The sequence below is a fragment of the Crocuta crocuta genome, unplaced genomic scaffold, assembly GCF_008692635.1.
Source record: "Crocuta crocuta isolate KB4526 unplaced genomic scaffold, BGI_CrCroc_1.0 scaffold647, whole genome shotgun sequence".
Classification (NCBI taxonomy): Eukaryota; Metazoa; Chordata; class Mammalia; order Carnivora; family Hyaenidae; genus Crocuta; species Crocuta crocuta.
The window spans coordinates 597806-618713 of record NW_027531286.1 but is presented as its reverse complement, the minus strand read 5'-3'; the positions used below and the strand labels follow the sequence as shown (position 1 = coordinate 618713).

At 39.4% G+C, this 20908-nt stretch overlaps 1 protein-coding gene across 1 annotated transcript in view; it reads right to left on the bottom strand.

Moving 5' to 3' along the window:
- Window positions 1–20908, bottom strand: part of TOP6BL (TOP6B like initiator of meiotic double strand breaks) — a 48374-nt gene that overhangs the window by 15736 nt on the left and 11730 nt on the right. Inside the window, exons 6-11 of the mRNA XM_077771406.1 lie at window positions 12783–12934; window positions 11353–11376; window positions 10521–10667; window positions 6453–6574; window positions 5363–5473; window positions 3517–3615 (exon numbers count right to left, since the gene is read on the bottom strand). Coding sequence (XP_077627532.1) covers window positions 3517–3615; window positions 5363–5473; window positions 6453–6574; window positions 10521–10667; window positions 11353–11376; window positions 12783–12934 — 655 coding nt within the window. The remainder of the gene's footprint in view (window positions 1–3516; window positions 3616–5362; window positions 5474–6452; window positions 6575–10520; window positions 10668–11352; window positions 11377–12782; window positions 12935–20908) is intronic.

Genomic DNA, 20908 nt, shown 5'->3' with positions numbered 1-20908 from the left:
CAGCCAGCTCAGAGCCTGGAGCCTGTTTCCAATTCTGTGTCTCCCTCTCCCTCTGACCCTCCCCTGCTCATGCTGTCTCTCTCTCTCTCAGAAATAAATAAAACATTAAAAAAAGTTTTTTAAGTAGGAAGAAAACAGTCTTTATATTTTTCCATGTAGTTACCTTTTTCAGTACTCTGTTCCTTTGTGTAGATTTAGGTTTCCAGCTGGTATCACTTTTTCTCTGCTTGAAGGATTTCTTTTACAGTTCTCAACTGCTGATAATGAATTCTTTCAATTCTTCTATGTCATAAAGAGTCCTTTTTCAGCTTTTTTAAAAAGATATTTTTGTTGGGGGCACCTGGGTAGCTCAATCGGTTAAGTGTCTAACTCTCAATTTTGGCTTAGGTCATGATCTCACAGTTAGTGAGTTCGAGCCTGCTTGGGATTCTTTCTCTCCTTCTCTCTCTCTCTTTTTTTTTTTTATATGTTTTATTTATTTCTAGGAGAGAGAGAGACAGCGTGAGCAGGGGAGGGTCAGAGAGAGAGAGAGAGACAGACTCTGAAGCAGGCTCCAGGCTCTGAGCTGGCAGTCAGCACAGAGCCCAACGCGGGGCTCGAACCCACGAACCGCGAGATCATGACCTAAGCGAAAGTCGGACGCTTAACAGACTAAGCCACCCAGGCACCCCTCTCTCCCTCTCTTTCTGCCCCTCCCTTGCTCATGCATGTGTGCACATATGCTCTCTCTCATTTGCTCTCTCAAAAATAAATAAATAAATAAATTTGGGGAAAAAAGGTGTCTTTGTTAGGTAAAGAATGCTATGTTGAAGGTTTTTTTCTTCAGTACTATAAAGACGTTGCTCCATTTTCTTCTAGCTTACACTTTTTCTGATGAGAAATTTCCTGTAATTCTTATCTTTGTTTCCTTGCAAATAAGCTTTCCCCACCCTTGTTTGCTTTTAAGATTTTCTCTTTACCACTGGCTTTAACCAATTTAATTCTGATGTGTCTTGGTGTAGTTTTCTTTATGTTCCACGGGCGTGGGGTTTCTTAAGACTCTTAGATCTGTTGGGTTTACAGAATCCATCATCAAATTTGGAAAATTTTCAGCCATTATTCCTTCAGATATATTTTCTGCCTCCGTTTTTTCTTTAGATGCCTCAATTACACATATATTAGGCTACTTTAAGTTGCCCCTCACAGGTTCTCGATGCTCTATTATTATCATTATTATTATCATTAATATTTTACATCTGTATTTCATTTCAGATAGTTTCTATTGCTATGAGCTTTTAAGTGTCTAATGTTCTATTCATACTATCCAGTGTAATTTTCACCTCAGAGACATCATAGTTTTCATCTTTACAGCTCATTTTTGGTCTTTTTATACCTTCCACGTCTCTGCTTAGTATGTTCAGTCTTTCCTCTAGCTTCCTGAATATATGGAATACAGTTATGAAAATAACTCTTTTAATGTCTTTGTCTACTAATTTTATTTTCTGTGTCAGTTCTGGATCAGTTTTGATTAAATGATTGATTGATTATTTGACTGAGTTTTCTCTTCATTGTGGGTTGTATATTCCTGCTTCTTGGCATGCCTGTTAATTCTGTTTGGATGCAACTCACTGTGAATATTACCTTGGTGGGTGCTGGATATTTTTAATACTCCTGTAAATATTCTTGACCTTTGTTCCGTAATGCTATTGAATTACTTGGAAACAACTTAATCCCTTAAGGTCTTGATTCTGCTTTTAAGCTTTGTTAGGCAGGACCAGAGGAATGTTTATTAGGCAAAGTTTTAATTTTTCTCCATTCCCAAGGCAAGACTCTTCTTAGTATTCTACCGGATACTCCATAAATTATAAAGCTTTTCTCTCTGGTTGATGGAAATATGCACTATTCCTAGCCCTGTGTAAGCTCTGCATATTGTTCCCTCTTATCCATCTGCGTGGTTCTTTACCTGGATAGTTTCTTCACAAGAAAGAGCTGATTGGTACTATTCTGAATACTAGAGAGGGAACCCTGCCGATTCCCAGAATTCTCTCTCTCTGCAACTCTCTTTTCTGGTACTCTGCCCTGAATACTTTAGCTGTCTTGGCATCCTGGGATGCCAGCTTCATCTGTTCAGCTCAGGGAGACCACTAGGCTTTGCCTGGATTTCTTCTCCCTGTCCAATGGCCTCTGTACTTTCTCTAGGCAGTATGCTAGGGTAATCACAGGGCTCATATCATTTGTTTTCCATCTCTCAGGAATGACTATCCTATTCATTGATGCCCAGTGTCTTGAGAAACATTGTTTTATATGTTGTGTGTGGATTTCTGTTATTTCACACAGAAGAATAAATCTGGTTCCTATTACTCCATCTTGGCCAGAAGCCACTATATAATATCACCCCTAATCTCCTTCATTTACTCATATTATACTTTAGCTCCAGAAGTCAATCCTACTGACTGGAGCCAAGAGAGCCAGAAAAGTGTGCTTTAGTTGGAACATCACTAGAAATTACCCAGAATCTGGAGATATATAAAATTTCCTAGGTTTGATTTCTTTTCACTCATTAGAGGAGTCTGTCACAAACCAAGATGCAGCCTTCTGACCTCCTTGAGGGTAGAGACACTAACTAATGCAATTCTTTACCTCCAGCATCCAGAAAGGTGAATAGATAAAAGTATGGTTTTGATTAGGCAAAACTAAACATAAATGCTCCATCATACCATCATTTAAGAGTAGCTATGTGCTCAGCACTTTACGTACATTATTTTATTCAAACCTCACAACAATCATTTTAAGTATGCATCATTCCTATTTTACTGATAAAGAAACTAAGGCTTAGAAAGATTAAATAACTTCCACAATATGACACAACTAGTTAGTGGCAGAATAGAATCTGAGCAACATCTAACCATGCTCTTGACCTCTGTGTAATACTATGTTCTATTAGTTTTCCTAAACCACAGACTTCTTTGCTGAAAGGCTAACCTCAGAATGTGCAATCTAAAGTGCTTGTACCTGGGGCGGGTGCCTGGGTGTCTCAGTCGGTTAAGTGTGTCTGACTTCATTCAGCTCAGGTCATGATCTTGTGGTTTGTGTGTCTGAGCCCCACACTGGGCTCTGTGCTGACAGCTCAGAGCTGGGAGCCTGCTTCAGAGTCTATGTCTCCCTTTCTCTCTGCCCACCCCATTTGCACTCCATCTCTGTCTCTCAAAAATAAACAAACATTAAAAAAATTTAGGGGTACCTGGGTGACTCAGTAAGTTAAGTATCTGACTTCGGCTCAGGTCATGATCTCACGGTTCATGAGTTTGAGCCCCACATCAGGCTCTGTGCTGACAGCTCGGGGCTTGGACCTGCTTCGGATTCTATGTCTCCCTCTCTCTCTGCCCCTCCCCTGCTTGTGCTCTCTCTCTCAAAAATAAATAGACATTAAAAAAATAAAAAATGTAAAGTACTTGCACATATCCACCCTGTATTCAGGGTCCCATTTATCAATATGGAAGATTTCAACCCAAGGACTGATTATTACTTTATACTTACCTGCTTCACCTCACGTGAGCAGTGGGGAAGAAATCGGTGCTGGATGATCTCATGAAATGATGTATGCAGTTTAGTCCCAAACTCTTGAGTGTCAGCTGCCTAAAATGGGCCAGAGATAGAACATGCTGAATTCCAGTACTGGCAACCAAAGGGAAGGTACCTACAGGACATGGGAAGAGGAGGAGACAAACTGGAAGGCAAACCATGTTTGTGTTAGGAGTTTCCTTAATTCCAATGAACACAGAAGTACAAAGAAGGTCTGTGATACTTGGCATGAGACAGGTAGTTGTGGCTCCTATGTCTTCCAATTTCTGTTACCTAAGCAAGATCTTTCAAACAAGGCCTCCCAGCTCTATAGGAGATACACATACCAGAGATCCATCTGTTCATAAAGGAGTTATAGAAATTGCTCTCCTCTAAAACAAGTTCCAAGAGAACATAGGTTCTGCTCTATTCAAATAAGGCTGAAATAAGAACTTTTCCTCAGATAAGTCTTTTAGAGAAAAAAGAAACAAGATAATAGTTAGCATCCATAAGGAATGGGTAATAACCTCTATTTTTTAGTACAGAATTGTAGGATATCAGAGTTAAAGGGGACAAGAGCAACCACCTACTACAACACACTAATTTTATAGAGAAGAACACTGATATCTAAAAAGGAGAAGTGACCCACCTAAGATCTCACAGCTAGTCAGTACAAAAGTTAGGGCTGACTAGGATTGTCAACGTAGTGTTCTTCTCATTACCCTGTGCTATACACATCACCCATAAAGTTGAAGCTGTAGGTTGCACTAGATTATAAAGATGTTATACTCTTAGACCTAGTAACTCCACTTACAGAAATTTATTCTAAGAAATAATTCAAAAGAAGCAAGATATCACATAGAGGTATTAACTGAAATACTATTTATATTGGCAAAAAGAATACAAGCAACCTAAAAGTCTATTATTAGCAGAATGGTTTATTAAATTAGATAAAACCAATGTAGTGGAATTGGGTAACTGACACAAATCTTAAGACAGTTGAAATGAGGAAATGTCAAATTACATACAAATATAGAATACGTTGGTTATAACTACACAATACAGCTTATATGAGATAATATGCAAAACTTTTACTTATAGTGATAAATATTATGTTATTATTTTAAAATTTGAATATATTATACTATTTTTTCAAGAAAAAAGTACAAAAAATAACAATAGACACAGAATGAATGTGTCACCCTACGATAATACCAATTGGTCAGCACACAATTCTAAAAGGAAGGAAAGAAACTAACATTTATCCAGAACCTACCATATGCTAAGTATATTCACTTAGCCCTCATCCTCATAATAACCCTGTGAGGTACTATTCTTTTTTCCAATTTAAAGATGAAGCTCACAGAAGTTAAGTACAGGCCTAAGTCCACAGAGCCAGTAAGTAAATGAGCCTAGAATTGAACTTGGGCCTCTGATTTCAACTGTTACATTATTCCATACTGCCAAATATGTGTTAATACTTAAGGCTACTCAGTTATTTCCAATGTTTTCTATCACCATGAAGCAACAAAAATTCTTCAATAAGGAACTTGGAATCACTGATCCAGTCTTAGTTCTAACTGTAACTAGCTATGTGACCTAAAGTGAAAATTTTAAATAACCTATTTTCTCATTTATAAAACAGTACACACAATACCCATTCAACAAATGTTTTTTTAAAACACTTACCACAGGCCTGATACTATGTAGGATCACAAGAGGCTAAAATGAAATGTTTACAAAAGCTCTATGTATATTACTAAGATAGCTGGTAGAATGTTGTTAAAAACCTGGCACTTTTAAGCAGCCCCAATCTACTAACTCGAAGAGCCTGGAAGCAGATCTTTCGGAAGCTACTGCTGGTGCTTCCAGTCACGATACTCATGATGGAATTCACTGCCACTGAGAGTGAGGCCTGGAATTTCTGATGATCCTAAGGAACATAAAAAGTAAGGAGAGATGGCAGTTTATAATAATCCCAAGCTGCTGATTCAGAGAATCACCAAGGAATTGAAGATTTCTGTAAGAGCAAGATTTCAACAATTCTCCTACCATCAATACCTACTGAGATCATGTCAAATAAAGGACATTGAGGGACTGAAACAATGTACTCCCCTTTTACAGAGATGATTACCGACACAGACACATTCAGAAAACATAACCAACCCATAAGACACTAGGCAATAAAAGAGATGCACATAGTCTTTGAAAACAAAAAGGCTTAAACTTTACTCTCTTTGTGTGGTTGTTTTTTTTCCCCTGAAAAGGGGGCTCTATGAAGTAAGAAATGTGTTACCACAAGTACACAGGATGGAGAAAATCAGAAAGTCAGATAAGAAGAGAAAGTGATATTATGAAGCATTAGGAAATGAAGAGAGAATGTAAGATTTAGTGAAGCAGTAGCTCCAAAAGTATGTGTGGGAAGGGAAGATAGATAAGGAACAGGTGCATTATCAGTCATTTTCCCCTATTATTTTGTCCCTATTTACTCAAATTCACCTACTGGTAGGTAACACTATGCAAGCTGATTACAATGACATATCCTGCTTCAGATTCTGTGTCTCCCTCTCTCTCTCTGCCCCTCCCCTGCTCATGTTCTGTGTCTCTCTCAAAAATAAATAAATGTTAAAAAATTTTTTTAAAGATTTCTTTTTTTTTAATGTTTGTTTATTTTTGAGAAAGAGAGAGGGCACGCAGCAGGGGAGGGGTAGAGTAAGAGCAAGAGAGAGAGAGAGGATCCAAAGAGGGCTCTGCACTGAAAGCAGTGAGCCTGATGGGGTCTCAAACTCATCAACTGCGAGACCATGACCTAAGCCAAAGTTGGAAGCTCAACTGACTGAGCCACCCAGGTGCCCCTCTAGTTCTTTTTCTTAGAAAAATTAGGCAAAAAAGAGTTATGAATTTCTTATTACCTTGGCAGCCTGGTGATACTGTTCCAAGGCCTGGTCCACGGTGACCTGGATGGAATCTTGCACCACACTGTGGCTCTCCGTGAGGATGGCACTGAGATGAACAGTGAGCAAAGTGTGGGCTCCTAAGGAAAGTGAAAATGGCCCCTTTAAGACTGCTTGTTCATGTGCTATGAGTCAGGGTTAGGTGTGAGAAAGAGGCTCTTAGAAGAAGAGGTCCTTCTGCCTATCCACAAATAATTACTTTTTTAGCCAAAAAACAAAAACAAAACCCCAGCAACTTACAAACCCACCTAGTTCCACTTACAAATGAAAGAAAGCTTCAAAAACTAATGTGGAGGTTGACCTTATTTTTGAAGAAAACAAGTGAGGGATCCTGTCTGATTCATACCAGAAACAGAAATATGTACCACATTACTATAGACAATGATACCTGTGACTCTGAAAGAACAGGAGGAAGAGGAAGAGGAAAAGCCTCCTGGAAAGTGTATCTACCCTACTTCACTCCTGGTTGAACATCACTGGCGTGGTGAGCCACTGTTATTGTGAGGGTCTCAATCCTCTCAGATACGCTGTAGTACAGAAGAAGTTAACACAAGGGTGACTCGGAGACTGCTGATAGAAGGTCTTTTTAAAAGGGGGTTATTTCTGGCAAAGTAACCATAGGCACCACTGCACAGCAGAACAGCTAACAGGCAGAGAGTGACGGGCAAAATATGTCATCCAACAAAAGGCTCGCATTGGTGACTCAGAGGCAACAGATACAGGAAGACAAATCCCCTTCACACCTGAGGAAACCTTTCCTTTTCAGTGTTTTTCTACTCTACCCTGAAAAGTCTATTCAAAGGCACTATGGTGAAGCAGCCTACGGCTGGCTGGTTTTTCACAGGGCTGCATTAAAAATGCAAACCAGAAGGTACATTTTCTACCACAAGGCACAAGGATGCTTTCCCAGAAAGAAATGTACTATGTGGTCTGCTCAAAAGGGGTCCAAAATTGGAGTTAGGAAAACATAAATTCTAGAGTGAATTCTACCACTAACTAGTTGTGACCAAGTCATTTGACTCTTCTCACTTCAAAACTAAAATTGGGTTTATACCACCTGCTTTCACAGGCATGTTGTGCAGATAAACTGGGATAATATATATGAAGTGTTCTAAAATGTACACTGCAATATTTCAAAGGGAAAATATTGCTATTGCTATGATGATATCATATGGATTACTGTTTTCTATAGTTTGGCGCTAATAATAGCCTCAAGAAATCAGTTAGACCCCTTTGAAAGCAGACATTTAATTAAAAAGCTACAAGTTTGTTCTCCTAAAACTGCTGATACCACCAGATGCCTTTAACGTTGTAGCAAAATAATGAGTTAATCATAGAAAAGTTACCATGACAAGGTGGGCAGAAGCCAAGTTAAGTGATTTTTTTAAGACACATGGAAACAGACTGTAGTTCTGCACAATCTGTTTCCTAAAAGTAGCTATATAGAAAGCTTTCAAGGATATAAGAATAAGGGAGAAAGAAAATAAAATTACTATATCTCTATCCTATATCTGTATATACCTACCTTCACAGTACATCTTTTTTCAAAGGCTAGTCCTAAACTACCAGATATGTAATGAAATTTAAAAAGAGACTTACTATGTTTACTAATGCAATGATGAGTTTCTATTTAATCCAATATTGAGTGTCACTACCTGAGATGTTGGAGGCCTTGAGAGTCAAGATAAGCAGAGATGTATAAATTATCACAATACTACAAGAATGATAGGAAACAATGGCTTTGAGGAAACTAAGTTCTTCAGGTATGTTCAATGGGATTCAGAACATGGTTTCAGACTTTATCTCATCCTAGAGAAGACTGAATATGGTACTCTCTCTATCAGATCTCAAATGAAAAAGGGTGGGGGCACCTGGGTGGCTCAGTCAGTTGAGTGTCTGACTTCAGCTCAGGTCATGATCTTGTGGGGCTTGGGGGAGTTTGAGCCCCACATTGGGCTCCCTGCTGTCAGCCTGCTTCTGATCCTCTGTCCCCCTCTCTCTGCCCCTCCCCTGTCACTCTCTCTCTCTCTCTCTCTCTCTCTCTCTCACACACACACACACACACACAAAACTGAAAAAACAGTAACAAAAAAAATCCTGCGAGATGACAGTAGATCTTAAGTCTTCAGAGGGTCTTGAGACTTGGAAGGGCCTTTGTTAGCACCTAGTCTACCCATCTCATGTTAAATATATGAAAACAGAGGATCAGATGATTTATGTGACTTGCTTCTGAAAAGCCACTGAGTGCCATTTGGTGGTAGAAGTAAAGTTATAACCAGCTCTCTAGGGGTACCTGGGTGGCTCAATTGATTAAGCATCCGACTCTTGATTTTGGCTCAGGTCATGATCTCACAGTTTGTGAGTTCGAGCCCCACACTGGGCTCTGCACTGACAGCACAGAGCCTGCTTGAGATTCTCTCTCTCCCTCTCTGCCCCTCCCCTGCTCACTCTCTCTCTCTCAAAAAATAAACAAACAAAAACACATACACAATAAAACCCACCAGCTCTCTTGCTTCTACTTTGAAGTCCTTTCCCCTATACTAAGCTGCTTCTCTTATTAGCCTCTGTCCATATGGTGTGGACCAGGTAACAACCCTATGCAACCCCACTTTGTCCTCACTGCTGGAAGCCCCCTTAGTTTGGGTCTCTTCTATGCTCCCATCCCAGGGCCTTAATAAACAGAACCGTGGGGTTATCCGACAAAAACAGCTCCTGAAATAAAGAGTTGTAAGCCAGAGCCCAGGAGGACACTAGTACTTCTCTCCTCAACAATATATAGATAGTGGGGAAAGATAGGAGAGGCATGAAAGACAGGCAGCAGGAAGAATCCCACGACTGCCAATAGTTTATTCAAAAAATAGTTGGCACCAGTCAACATGAGGTCTTCTGATCTGGGGATGTAAGTTGTGTCATTTCTTTCATGACTCAGTGGGAGCAGGGCCACACCAAACAAGCACTGGAATGGCTTCAGAGTAGAGTCCCAAGAAAAAACACTGGCTCACATAGAAAAAATACAGAAACATATTGGGAGTACCAAAAGGGAGGCTTATGAACTTTTCCCCAGACATTTATAAGCTCCACTTCTTACTACTTCCCTCAAAGTTTAGGAGGGCATTGAGAAACACGTAAATTTATCCCTCAGGGTTTATTGGATTAAAACACATAAGCTAACTCCTGCTCATCCTCAGTGTTTTTCAAACTTTACGATATTTAAAAATTACCTAAGAATATTGTTAAGAATGAAGATTCTTGAGCCATTCCATATTTTTATATTATAAGAAAACAATGAGTTGATTCTTGGCTCAGGAAGAAACACATTTTCAAATACCGCAGGTGATTCTGATGCATGTTTCATGGACCACCAAACAGACAGAAACTTTCTGATAACAGGTTATCACCAATTTGTTAGATAGACACTAAAGGCTCACCCTTGTATGCCTCAACAAGGACAATTTCTCCCTTTCCAGGTCTATGTGGCAATGACATAAAGCCATTCATATCAATACATTCCCCTACACCTTATGTCGTAGTTGAGATACTGTGTCAAGGCCAAGCAAGGCCAGTAACATTTCTTGATTCCACCTGGAAAAGCAATAATGTGGTGGACAGTTCTCAGGCCCTGAGCTTCAAAAACATGCTGGTATCAGATCCCTGTCTCAGTCCAAGGAAATCATAATCCCTGGGGGTGAAGTTTGGGCATTTTTAAGAGGCTCTCCAGGTAATACATTATGGAGCTAAGGTTGAGAACCACTCATCTAAGGTAATAGACTCTTTCAGAGAGCATTATAGGAAGTATCTGCTGATTCCTGGACATTCTGGGAATGTCATCATTTAAGTAATATTTTATTTTAAGATACATATCTTTTCCATACAGCATATAATTTGTTTAACCTATTTAACGTTTTTTTATTACAATTAGTTATTCTACAGAAATATATGTAATTATATATGTAATTCAGATAAAATCTCTCTTTCTTTACTCTCTTAACATTTAAGCACACCCATACTGGCAGCCCCTATACCTACTCCAGAGTTCTGTTCGCTGGACTGGAAATCCGCTGTGGAAATCCACAAAGAGAAAAAGCAGCAGAGTTTGTCCCTGGGAGTCCATATTCTGAGACTGATTCCCCTCACTGGATTCCACCTGATAACTCACATCTGGAAGCACCAAATCTAGAGGACAAGATATTATACAGTATTCTAATATAAGTAAAGCCCTCAGAATGCTAAGTGAATAAAGAACCTATCCCTCAAACAAAGAAGGATCTAAGACAGATCTAAAGTCACACACTCCCTTTTCCTCCTGAACCTGTTTCTCTATCCACATGATGGAAGCAAATATAGTGACTCATAGAAGGGACATCAAGATAACAATGATGTACAAAATGCAAACCAACTAGCACGCTGTAGAATTTACTGGGGAACATTAATACATTTATTCATTCCTTGTACAACTTTCTAAGGTAGGTATCACTAGTAAGAGGCAGAGGTCAGAGTCAAATCTGAGTAATGATAACAGTTAATTTGTATTAAGTGCTTACTACACACCATGTGTTGTGTTAAATTCTTCACATGAATTATCTAAACATTTAGACTTCACAGCAACACTAAGACATAGGACCTATTCTTAAGCCATTTTACAAATAAGAAGTACAAACAGGTTAAATACATGGCCCACCATTAAGGCAGCAAGTGGTGGGTCTGTTTTAGACTGACTCCAAAATCTGTGTTCTTAACCACATCACTATATTATATCTGTATTCCCAAGTAATCTGATCCTGTCACTTTCTAGCACCTGGATCCTTTAAACACAATTACGATAGTCCTAAATTCCATCCAGACCCATCCAGAGAAATACCTTCATGCGGATCCTGGTTCTGTCCTTCAGAGTAATGAGGGAGGGAGATGAGAGGACATTTTCTACATTACTTATTTCCAAAGTTAATTAAGCAAGTTCAGGCATCAAGAATTGGCCAAAAAAAAAAAAAAAAGGAAATTAATAAAGCATGAAAATAAAAATGAAAGAGAAAAGGAGATATGGAGAGCCCTAAAGATTCAAAAATTATAAAGGCATGACATCCCGGGTTAAGACCAAGTATTCTTGGGGTGCCCGGGTGGCTTAGTCGGTTAAGCATCCGACTTTCGCTCAGGTCATGATCTCGCGGTTCGTGGGTTCGAGCCCCGTGTCGGGCTCTGTGCTGACTGCCAGCTCAGAGCCTGGAGCCTGTTTCAGAGTCTGTCACTCCCTCTCTCTCTGACCCTCCCCTGCTCATGCTGTCTCTCTCTCTCCTAGAAATAAATAAAACATTAAAAAAAAAAAAAAAAAGACCAAGTATTCTTTCTTCACAAAGCCATTCACCTCCAGAGACCCTGTCCAACGACACACTCCTTTCATCCCACCCTCTGGAACAACTACCTACTCAAGAAAAAATCCTTACTCTGAAGCTTACTTGCTAGAGAAGATTCTAACATTCCCCAGAAATACTCTCTATTTCAGAAGGCTCATCTTCTCATACCATTCTAGCTCTAGAATACCTCTTCCCCACTGGTTACCTTCCTCAGGATCCAGGTGACCAGACTACCTTCTAAATTTCAAAGGATTCTAGCTACCAACAGCCAAGCTCAACATTGTAAAACTCCTAGATAGCACCTCATAGTTGCATATTCCTACTTCCCAGTTTTACTTTTTGGTCGTTATTAAGTGCCCAACTCTCTGTGTGAGTCACCCAAAGCTAATGCAGTCAGGCTCTACATGAACTCTACAGCCAGCTTTCTAGGTTGATTATATATGGTTTGTACTCCTGCTTTGCATTTATATGGTAATCTTTTCTAAGTAATTTTATGTGCATTTTCTCATTTCATTAGGAAACATTTCTCTTCCACAATAGTTCAAAGAGGTTACTGATCCTTTACTAACCTTTCTAAAATCCCAGAGTTGACAGATTAAGGTACAAGAGAAACCCACTGCACAAGTCCTTAGAAGATGAAGGTTCAGTGACTACCTCAAGAGGACCAGGAAGAGAGGAGACAGTAAAGGAAGGGAAAGAAAAACCAGCATTAACGTGTAATACCAAAACAGTTAGGCTATAATGGGGCTTTGCCTCTTGACCTGTTTGCTGCACTTCACATGGATTCTCAAACTTAGCCAGACTGCCAACAGCACCACCCAACCTAAGCCATCAGATCACTGGGTCCTATTTTTTATGTACACCTGTTACTTATATTTCCTTGCATTTATCTAATATTCTTCAGGTTTCTTTATTCCTGCACAAAGAGAGGGAGATATACCTCTATCCAAACTGAGGTCCAAATTGGGCACCATACACAAGTGGTATTTCTTCCAGTCAATGAAGAAAGAGGTATCTCCGAAGACAGTAGTAGTTGGCTGCTCCTGACTTGGCAATATCAGAGGCAGGCCTGAAGGTCCATATAGAAATATGTATAGTTGCTAAGGAAAACTGCCAAATTTTAGGGTTTTTTTAATGACTATGTATTCCTTTGCATGAAACAAACATAACACTGACCTGGTTCACACTCTCAGAAATAAACTATGGTGCTAGCTGTATATATGAAGCCTTTCCACATTGAATATAGGTGTGAGGCACCACACACAGATCTACTAGAATCCCTAGAAATTTATTCTGGATTTAATAAATGTGTGCTACAGGTATAGTATTAGACAATTAGTTTATTTATTCATCTTAGTCTGTCATAGGTTTGAGTAGTACTACAGGCTAAACACTGTACTAAATTCAACAGATACAAAGATGAATATTTAATTTGAATATTAAGATTTAATACTTACCTTAAAGTTATCATATTTTATAGTACTGGAGATACATATAAAAAACAGTAAACTGTAATACAATGTGATACATGCTACAAATATTTATCTTTCAGTAAGTACTTGAGTATATTCAGACTAAGAAGGAAACTCCTTACCTTCTCTAACCAAGACAAAGCAGGGCAGGCCCCTGATACAGTTTCCTTCTCTAGATTTCACTCCCCTTCTCACTCTCCTTTTAACCTAGGGTTTATCCACCTTAGCACTATAGGCACTTTGGGCCAGATAATTCTTCGTTTAGGGGCTGTCCTGTGCACTGTAGGATGTTTAGCAGTATCTCTGGCCTCTACCCACTAAATGCCAGTGGCACCCTCCCCCTGAGTCATGAGAGTTAAATGTCTCTAGACATTCCCAAATGTCCTCTGAGGGCAAAATTATCCAGTTAAGAATACTTAACCCTTTTTGTTCCCTGCACCAAGGCTAAAGAAACCAGAAATATATTTTCCTTTATCTTTTTTGTTTTCATCCTCTTTTTAATAGAGTAAACACGAGGCATTAAGTATGAATATTAAAATCCTCACCAGTAGGCACTGGGGTATTATGAAAAGTCACAACAGAACAAAGTGAGGCAGTGCCCATAAATGAAGTCTCTATCCCAAATACAAGAAGACATTAAAAGAGGAGCTAAGGCCAACACATTCACTGTTTAATGTTTTGTTTTTTTTTTATTTCTAGGAGAGAGAGAGAGAGAGAGAGAGACAGCGTGAGCAGGGGAGGGTCAGAGAGAGAGGGAGTCACAGACTGAAACAGGCTCCAGGCTCTGAGCTGGCAGTCAGCACAGAGCCCGACGTGGGGCCCGAACCCACGAACTGCGAGATCATGACCTAAGCGAAAGTCAGACGCTTAACCGACTAAGCCACCCAGGCGCCCCACACATTCACTGTTTAGACCCAGGGTAGGTTTGAGGTGCTAAACTCAGTGAGTGGTGTGTCTAAAGAGTCAAACTTTGTAACTTTTGATCAGGTTGTTTAAACTATTTACATTTAATATAAATACTGCCATGGTTGGGTTTTACGACCTTGTTATGTGTTCAGCACTTGTTCCTTATGTTGTTTCCTTGTTCCTCTGGTTTTTTCTTTTCCTTTTTCCTCTTTTCTATTTTTGGATTCTATTTTGGATGTGGTGCTTTTTTATTAGTCCATTTTATCACTTAAAAATTTTTTAATGTTTAGTTTTGAAGGAGAGACAGAGTGTGAGTGGGAGGGGGGCAGAGGGAGAGGAAGTCACAGAATCTGAAGCAGGCTCCAGGCTCTGAGCTGTCAGCACAGAGCCTGGCACAGGGCTGGAACCCACAAACCGTGAGACCATGACCTGAGCTGAAGTCAGACACTTAACTGAGCCACCCAAGCACCACCCTTTTTTTGATTTTTTAGTTATAATTCTGTGTTGTCGCAACTTAGGGATTGCTTTAAGCTTTATAGTATACAACTTTAATTTATCACAGTCTACCTTTTAAGTGATAACAGTTCACATACATATAGTATAAGAATCTGCAATAATATACTTCCATTTCTCCTCTCTTGGCCTTTGTGCTACTGTCACACATTTTACTTTCAGGTATGTTATAAAATCTTATATGCTGATGGCACTTTTTCCTTTCAAAAGTCAATTATTGGGGCACCTCGGTGGCTCAGTCGGTTAAGCGTCCAACTTCGGCTCAGGTCATGATCTCGTGGTTTGTGGGTTTGAGCTCCGCGTTGGGCTCTGTGCTGACAGCTCAGAGCCTGGGGCCTGCTTCAGATTCTGTATCTTCCTTTCTCTCTGAACCTTCCCTGCTCTCTCTCTCTCAGAAATAAATAAAACATGAAAAAAATTTTTAAGTCAATTATTTAAAAATTTTTTAATTATTTATTTTGAGACAGAGTATGTGTACATGCATATGCAAACAGGGAAGGAGCAGAGAGCGGAAGAGAACCCCAAGTAGGCTCTGTGCTGATATCATGGGGCATGGGGCTCCATGTCACAAACCATGAGATCATGACTTGAGCTGATATCAAGAGTTGGGCACTTAACAGACTGGGCCACCCAGGCGCCCATAAAGTCAATTATCTTTAAGGTTTAAAATTTTTTTAAATGTTTATTTATTTTGGAAGGCAGAGAGATAGAGTGCAAGCAGGGGAGGGGCAGAGAGAGAGGGAGACACAGAATCTGACAGGCTCCAGGCTCTGAGCTGTCAGCACAAAGTTCGATGTGGGGTGTGAACCCATGAAGCACAGGATCATGACCTGGGCCAAAGTCAGACATTAATTGGGTATACTCTCCCGGTGAACTTGTCTCGGTAGTACAGGGTTTATTTGTTTCTCCTCTCTCTAGAATCACTGTCCTGTACTATCTATTGTTTAATATAATTTATCCATTTTTTAAATTGTTAAAGATAGGAGGCTGGATCCAGTCCCTGTTATTTGTTCATGGCTGCAAGTGGAATTTCTGAAAACCTCTGACATAATGTCATGGCCTTTGATAGCTTCTTTGCTTTCTGGATCAACAAGATACCCGTGCTCATCTTGCACATTTCTACTTTAGGCCTGGAATCAGCCATTCCTCCTTTTTAGTGAGTGATGACATTTAGAGATCACATTCTGGATACTAGGAGTGCTCATTGCTCCTCAGTTTGTTTGTTTGTTTGTTTGTTTGTTTGTTTTTAGCAGATAGAGCTAAGAAATATGTAATTTCAAAAGTCAGAAAAGTTGGAGGTACACACTGGTATTTTCAATTCCACTTTCAGGTTATTTTCAGGGGCACCTGGGTGACTCAGCTGGTTATGCATCCGACTCTTGGTTTTGGCTCAGGTCATGATCTCACGTTTCATGAGTTCAATCCCTGAGCTGGCCTCTGCACTGACAGCATGGAGCCTGCCTGGGATTCTCTCTCTCTCTCTCTCTCTCTCTCTCTCTCCCTTTGCCTCTCCCCTGCTCATGCTCTCTCTCTCTCTCTCAAAATAAATAAATGCATTTTTTTAAAAAATATTACTTTCAAAAAATTTATTTCAAAATAAAAATATTCTTTTAATTTATACTCCTACATCTGCTATATTATGCTAAAAATTTTGGTTCCTAACAATTTAACATAATTACTTGTTTTATAATAAGTATGCATGCAAGAATTTCAATATAATAATATCAATGTTATTACCAAGAATCAAGACCAGTAAGTGAATTTCAAGAGTTCTTTTCAGTTCATTTCACCCTTAGAGTATATCCCACCAAGAATGTATGTCAAAACACTATGTTCTAAAGTCAGTTGAATTAGTTCTTCTTACTATATGATATGAATTAGGACCTTAATATCTATGGGTAGGTTATCTTTTAAGTTTATTTATTTTAGTAAAGCACACGTGTGCACATGGGGAGGGGCAGAGAAAGAAAGAGAAAGAGAATCCAAGCAGGCTCTGCACTGTCAGCACAAAGCCCAGCGCTGGGCTTGAACTCATGAATTGTAAGATCATGACATGAGCTGAAACGAAGAGTCAGACGTTAACCAATGGAACCACCCAGGTGCCCCAACATTATCTTTTATCTTGAGAAATATTTTTACTGGGTATGGAATTCTAGGTTGGTAATTTTTAAATTTCAGGACATTAACACTGTTATACTACTACCTCATGTTGGTATAGGGAAGTCAGCTGTCAATTTGTTTCTCTTTTGAAGAAAATCCATCTTCCTTAACTGATTTTTCTCCTTGTTTTTGATTTTCTAAAGGTATGCATATCTTTTTGTTTATCTTGTTTGATTGTTGAGCTCTGAAACTGTTTTAGTTGTTTCAGCCATTGATTCTTCAAAGACTGTTTTTGCTCCATATTTTCCCTTCTCCTTTGGGACATGAATTAAATGTACATTAAATGGTCTGTTTCCTCTCACTGTTAACCTCCCTTCTGTATTTTCTATCCTTTTGTCTTTCTTTGCTTTATTTTACTAGTTTTTGCTATCCTTATCTTTTACTTTACAAATTCACTTATGCCATCTACTCTGCTGTTAAACCTGCCTATTTAATTTTAATATTGGTTATTGTATTTTTGGGCTCTACAATTTCTATGTGATTGTTTTAAAAATTATGTCACATTTTATTGTTTCAATTCCCTGACAAAATTTTAAGCTTGGCTTTCAATTTCATAAATATAATAAGCAAAATTCTTTATTTTAAAAACCAATATCTGATATTACCAATATCTGAAGTCCCAGTGGGTATTCCTGTTGTTTTGTTTTTGCTAGTTCTTATTCATGTTGCCTTGTCCACTCGTGTGTNTAAAAAAAAAAAAGGAAAGAGAAAGAGAGAAAGAGGGAAGGAGGGAGGGAGGGAGGGAGGATGCGAGGGTGGGAGGGAAGAAGAGAGAAATGTGCACACGACCTGGACATTTTGAGAAAGTATTTGTTAAATAATTTGAAGCACAGATGTAGTCATCTTCCTTTAGAATTTTTTTTAATTCTAATTCTTAATCCAATTTTAAAGTTTAAGATTTTCTAGCCTCCCCAGATGACCCAAAAAAATATGTGCAGTTCATGTGAAGGATGGTTTATTTCAGGTTCATCTTACTCCTTAAAATGTAACCTTTTAGTTATCCCTGCCCAAAACAAGAGGTGTTTTTAACAGTACACCCCCCACCCCACCCCGGTTCAGCAGGCCTTAAACTCTTTGGCCTTCTTGACCTACATTGATTTAGCAGTGCAACTTAGCCTCTCAGCTGCTTGGTATAATTTGCAAATAACCTCACAGCAAAAGCAGTCCCCAATGCTGGGCTCAGGCTTTCTGTAATTCCTGTTTCTCCTACAATTGCCCAGAAATTCCTCCCTATTCACTAGCTCTTAGAATCTTTTATGTCTTAATATTTAATCTAACATTTGTTTTCAATGGGAGGGTTGGTCTAAATTACCTACCTTGCCATTTTCAGAAACTGAAATCCTACCAGAGTTTACCTTCACTAAAACATCACCTCCCTAGAGTCTTCACTTACTATAATATTTAAAATAACTTTCCTGTCATTATCCCTTTACCTGCTTTATTTTAGCTTTACTGTACTTATCACTACCTGACATCTATTTATTAAAATGTCCTACTAGGGGCGCCTGGGTGGCTTAGTCGGTTAAGCGTCCGACTTTCGCTTAGGTCATGATCTCGCGGTTCATGGGTTCGAGCCCCGCGTCAGGCTCTGTGCTGACTGCCAGCTCAGAGCCTGGAGCCTGTTTCAGAGTCTGTCACTCCCTCTCTCTCTGACCCTCCCCTGCTCACATTCTCTCTCTCTCTCTCTCTCCTAGAAATAAATAAAACATTAAAAAAAAAGTCCTACTAAATGTAAATTTCAAGAGGATAGAAAAATTTGCCTTTTTCCCTCTGAAGAATGGGATGATGAGGAGGAGAAACTTCTTTATTTTACTTTATACTCTTCTATATGACCTAGATATTAAGAAAAAGCATGTTTTCAAATCTGAAAGTCCATGCATAGTTTTTATAATCATCCTGCTCCTTCCTCCTCCCTAAAGATATTTTCAGCTGACATTTATCATACCATGACCTTGGCCTTCTTCTGTTACTCTTTATACTCTAACTTCATGTACTCACATAGCTTCAATTATATAACAATAACACCTAACATTTACTGAACACTTTTATGTGTCAGCCAACATGCTAGGAGCTTCATATAGATTATTATAGGGGCGCCTGGGTGGCTCAGTCAGTTAAGCGTCCGACTTCGCCTCAGGTCATGATCTCCTGGTTAGTGGGTTCAAGCCCCGCGTTGGGCTCTGTGCTGACAGCTAGCTCAGAGCCTGGAGCCTGTCTTCAGATTCTGTAACTCCCTCTCTCTGACCCTCTCCTGCTCACACTGTCTCTCGCTCTCTCTCTCAAAAATATATTAAAAACTTAAAAAAAAATTAAAAAACCATACAGGTTATTATATGTAATTAACCCTAAAACAAACCAACCCCAAAAGAACAACAACAAAATCTTTGCAAGGGAAAATAAATAAATCTATGAAGTTTTATCATACCCATTTATTTTTTAATTTAATTTTTTAATGTTTATTTATTTTTGAGAGAGAAAGAGAGGCAGAACATGAGCAGGGGAGGGGCAGAGAGAAAGGGAGACACAGAATCTGAAGCGGGCTCCAGCCTCTGAGCTGTCAGCCCAAAGCCTGATGCAGGGCTCAAACCCACAAACTGTGAGATCATGACCTGAGCTGAAATTGGATGCTTAACTGTCTGAGCCACCCAGGTGCCCCAATTGTTTTTTGTATTTGTTTTTTTTTAATTTTAGAAAGCATGCATGAGTAGGGGAGAAGGGTAGAGGAAGAGAAAGAGAGACTCTTAAGCAGGCTCTACATTCAGCATGGGGCCCAGTGTGCGGCTGGATCCCACGACCCTGGGATCATGACCTGAGCTGAAATCAGGAGTTGGCTGCTCAACCAACTGAGCCACCCAGGAACCCCTATTATCTCAATTTTAAAGCAGAGGAAATAAAGGCCTAGGTTGGTTTAGTAAACTGCATGAAGTCACAGCCAATTAGTGATGAATCCAGCATTTACAGTGTTCTGCCATGCTCTAACCACAGAACTATACTATACATCCCCATGGAGAAAATGCTAAGGCTCTAAAATTTATCTCTAAATCTAACCACTTCCAAATTCCAGACCAAAATTTCTAAATAGCTACTTGCCATTTTCAAGGGATATCCTGCAGGAACTATAAACTTAGCATGTTTAAAGGTAAGCTAATCTTTACCTTCCAAATCTGCTACTTATGATTTGCATCTTATTGACAGTATCATTATTCTGTCAGTCATCCAGTCATCTATGGAAATGTTTTTCTTTCCTTTTCTTTCTTTTTTTTTTTTTTTTTTTTTTTTTTTTTGGAGGGGGAGAGAAAGAGAGAGATGGCGCAAGTGATCAAGGGACATATAGAGAGAGAATCCCAGGAGAGGCAGAGAGAGAAAGGGGGTGTGAGAGAGAGACATAAGCGGGGTTGACCCAAAGTGGGGCTCGTGTTTACCCAGGGCCCAGGCTCACCCAATGTGGGGCTCGAACTCATGAACCGTGAGATCAGACCTGAGCCCAAGTCAGATGCTTAACAACTGAACCACCCAGGTGCCCTATGGAAATGTTCTTAAACAGCTTATTGAAATCTAAACATATCACACAGCATACAACTCACCCACTTAAAATGTACAGTCAGATAGGTTGTAGTATATTCAAAGAGTTGTGCAACCNCCCCCCCCAAATCCCTTTCTTTCTACTTCTTGTCTCTATAGATTTGCCTATTCTGGATATAGAATCAATCTTAACATCAATTTTGGCCATTCCCTGCCCCTAATCTCTCCCTACCCCTACAATGAATTGCTTGCCTCATTCCTTCAAGTGATAAGTCTCTCTTTTCCATGCTCATCATACTTTTAATTCAGGCAAGCATTACCTCTTGCCCAGTTCACTTACTTATTCACTTAGTAATTACTGACTTCTCTCTTCTACCCATGCTGTATAATGCTGCTTGAGACGCCTGAAACATTCAATGGTTTCCCACTACACAAAGAATGAAGTTCACACTCCTAAATGTGACACAAAAGAGCCACCATATCCAACTCTAGC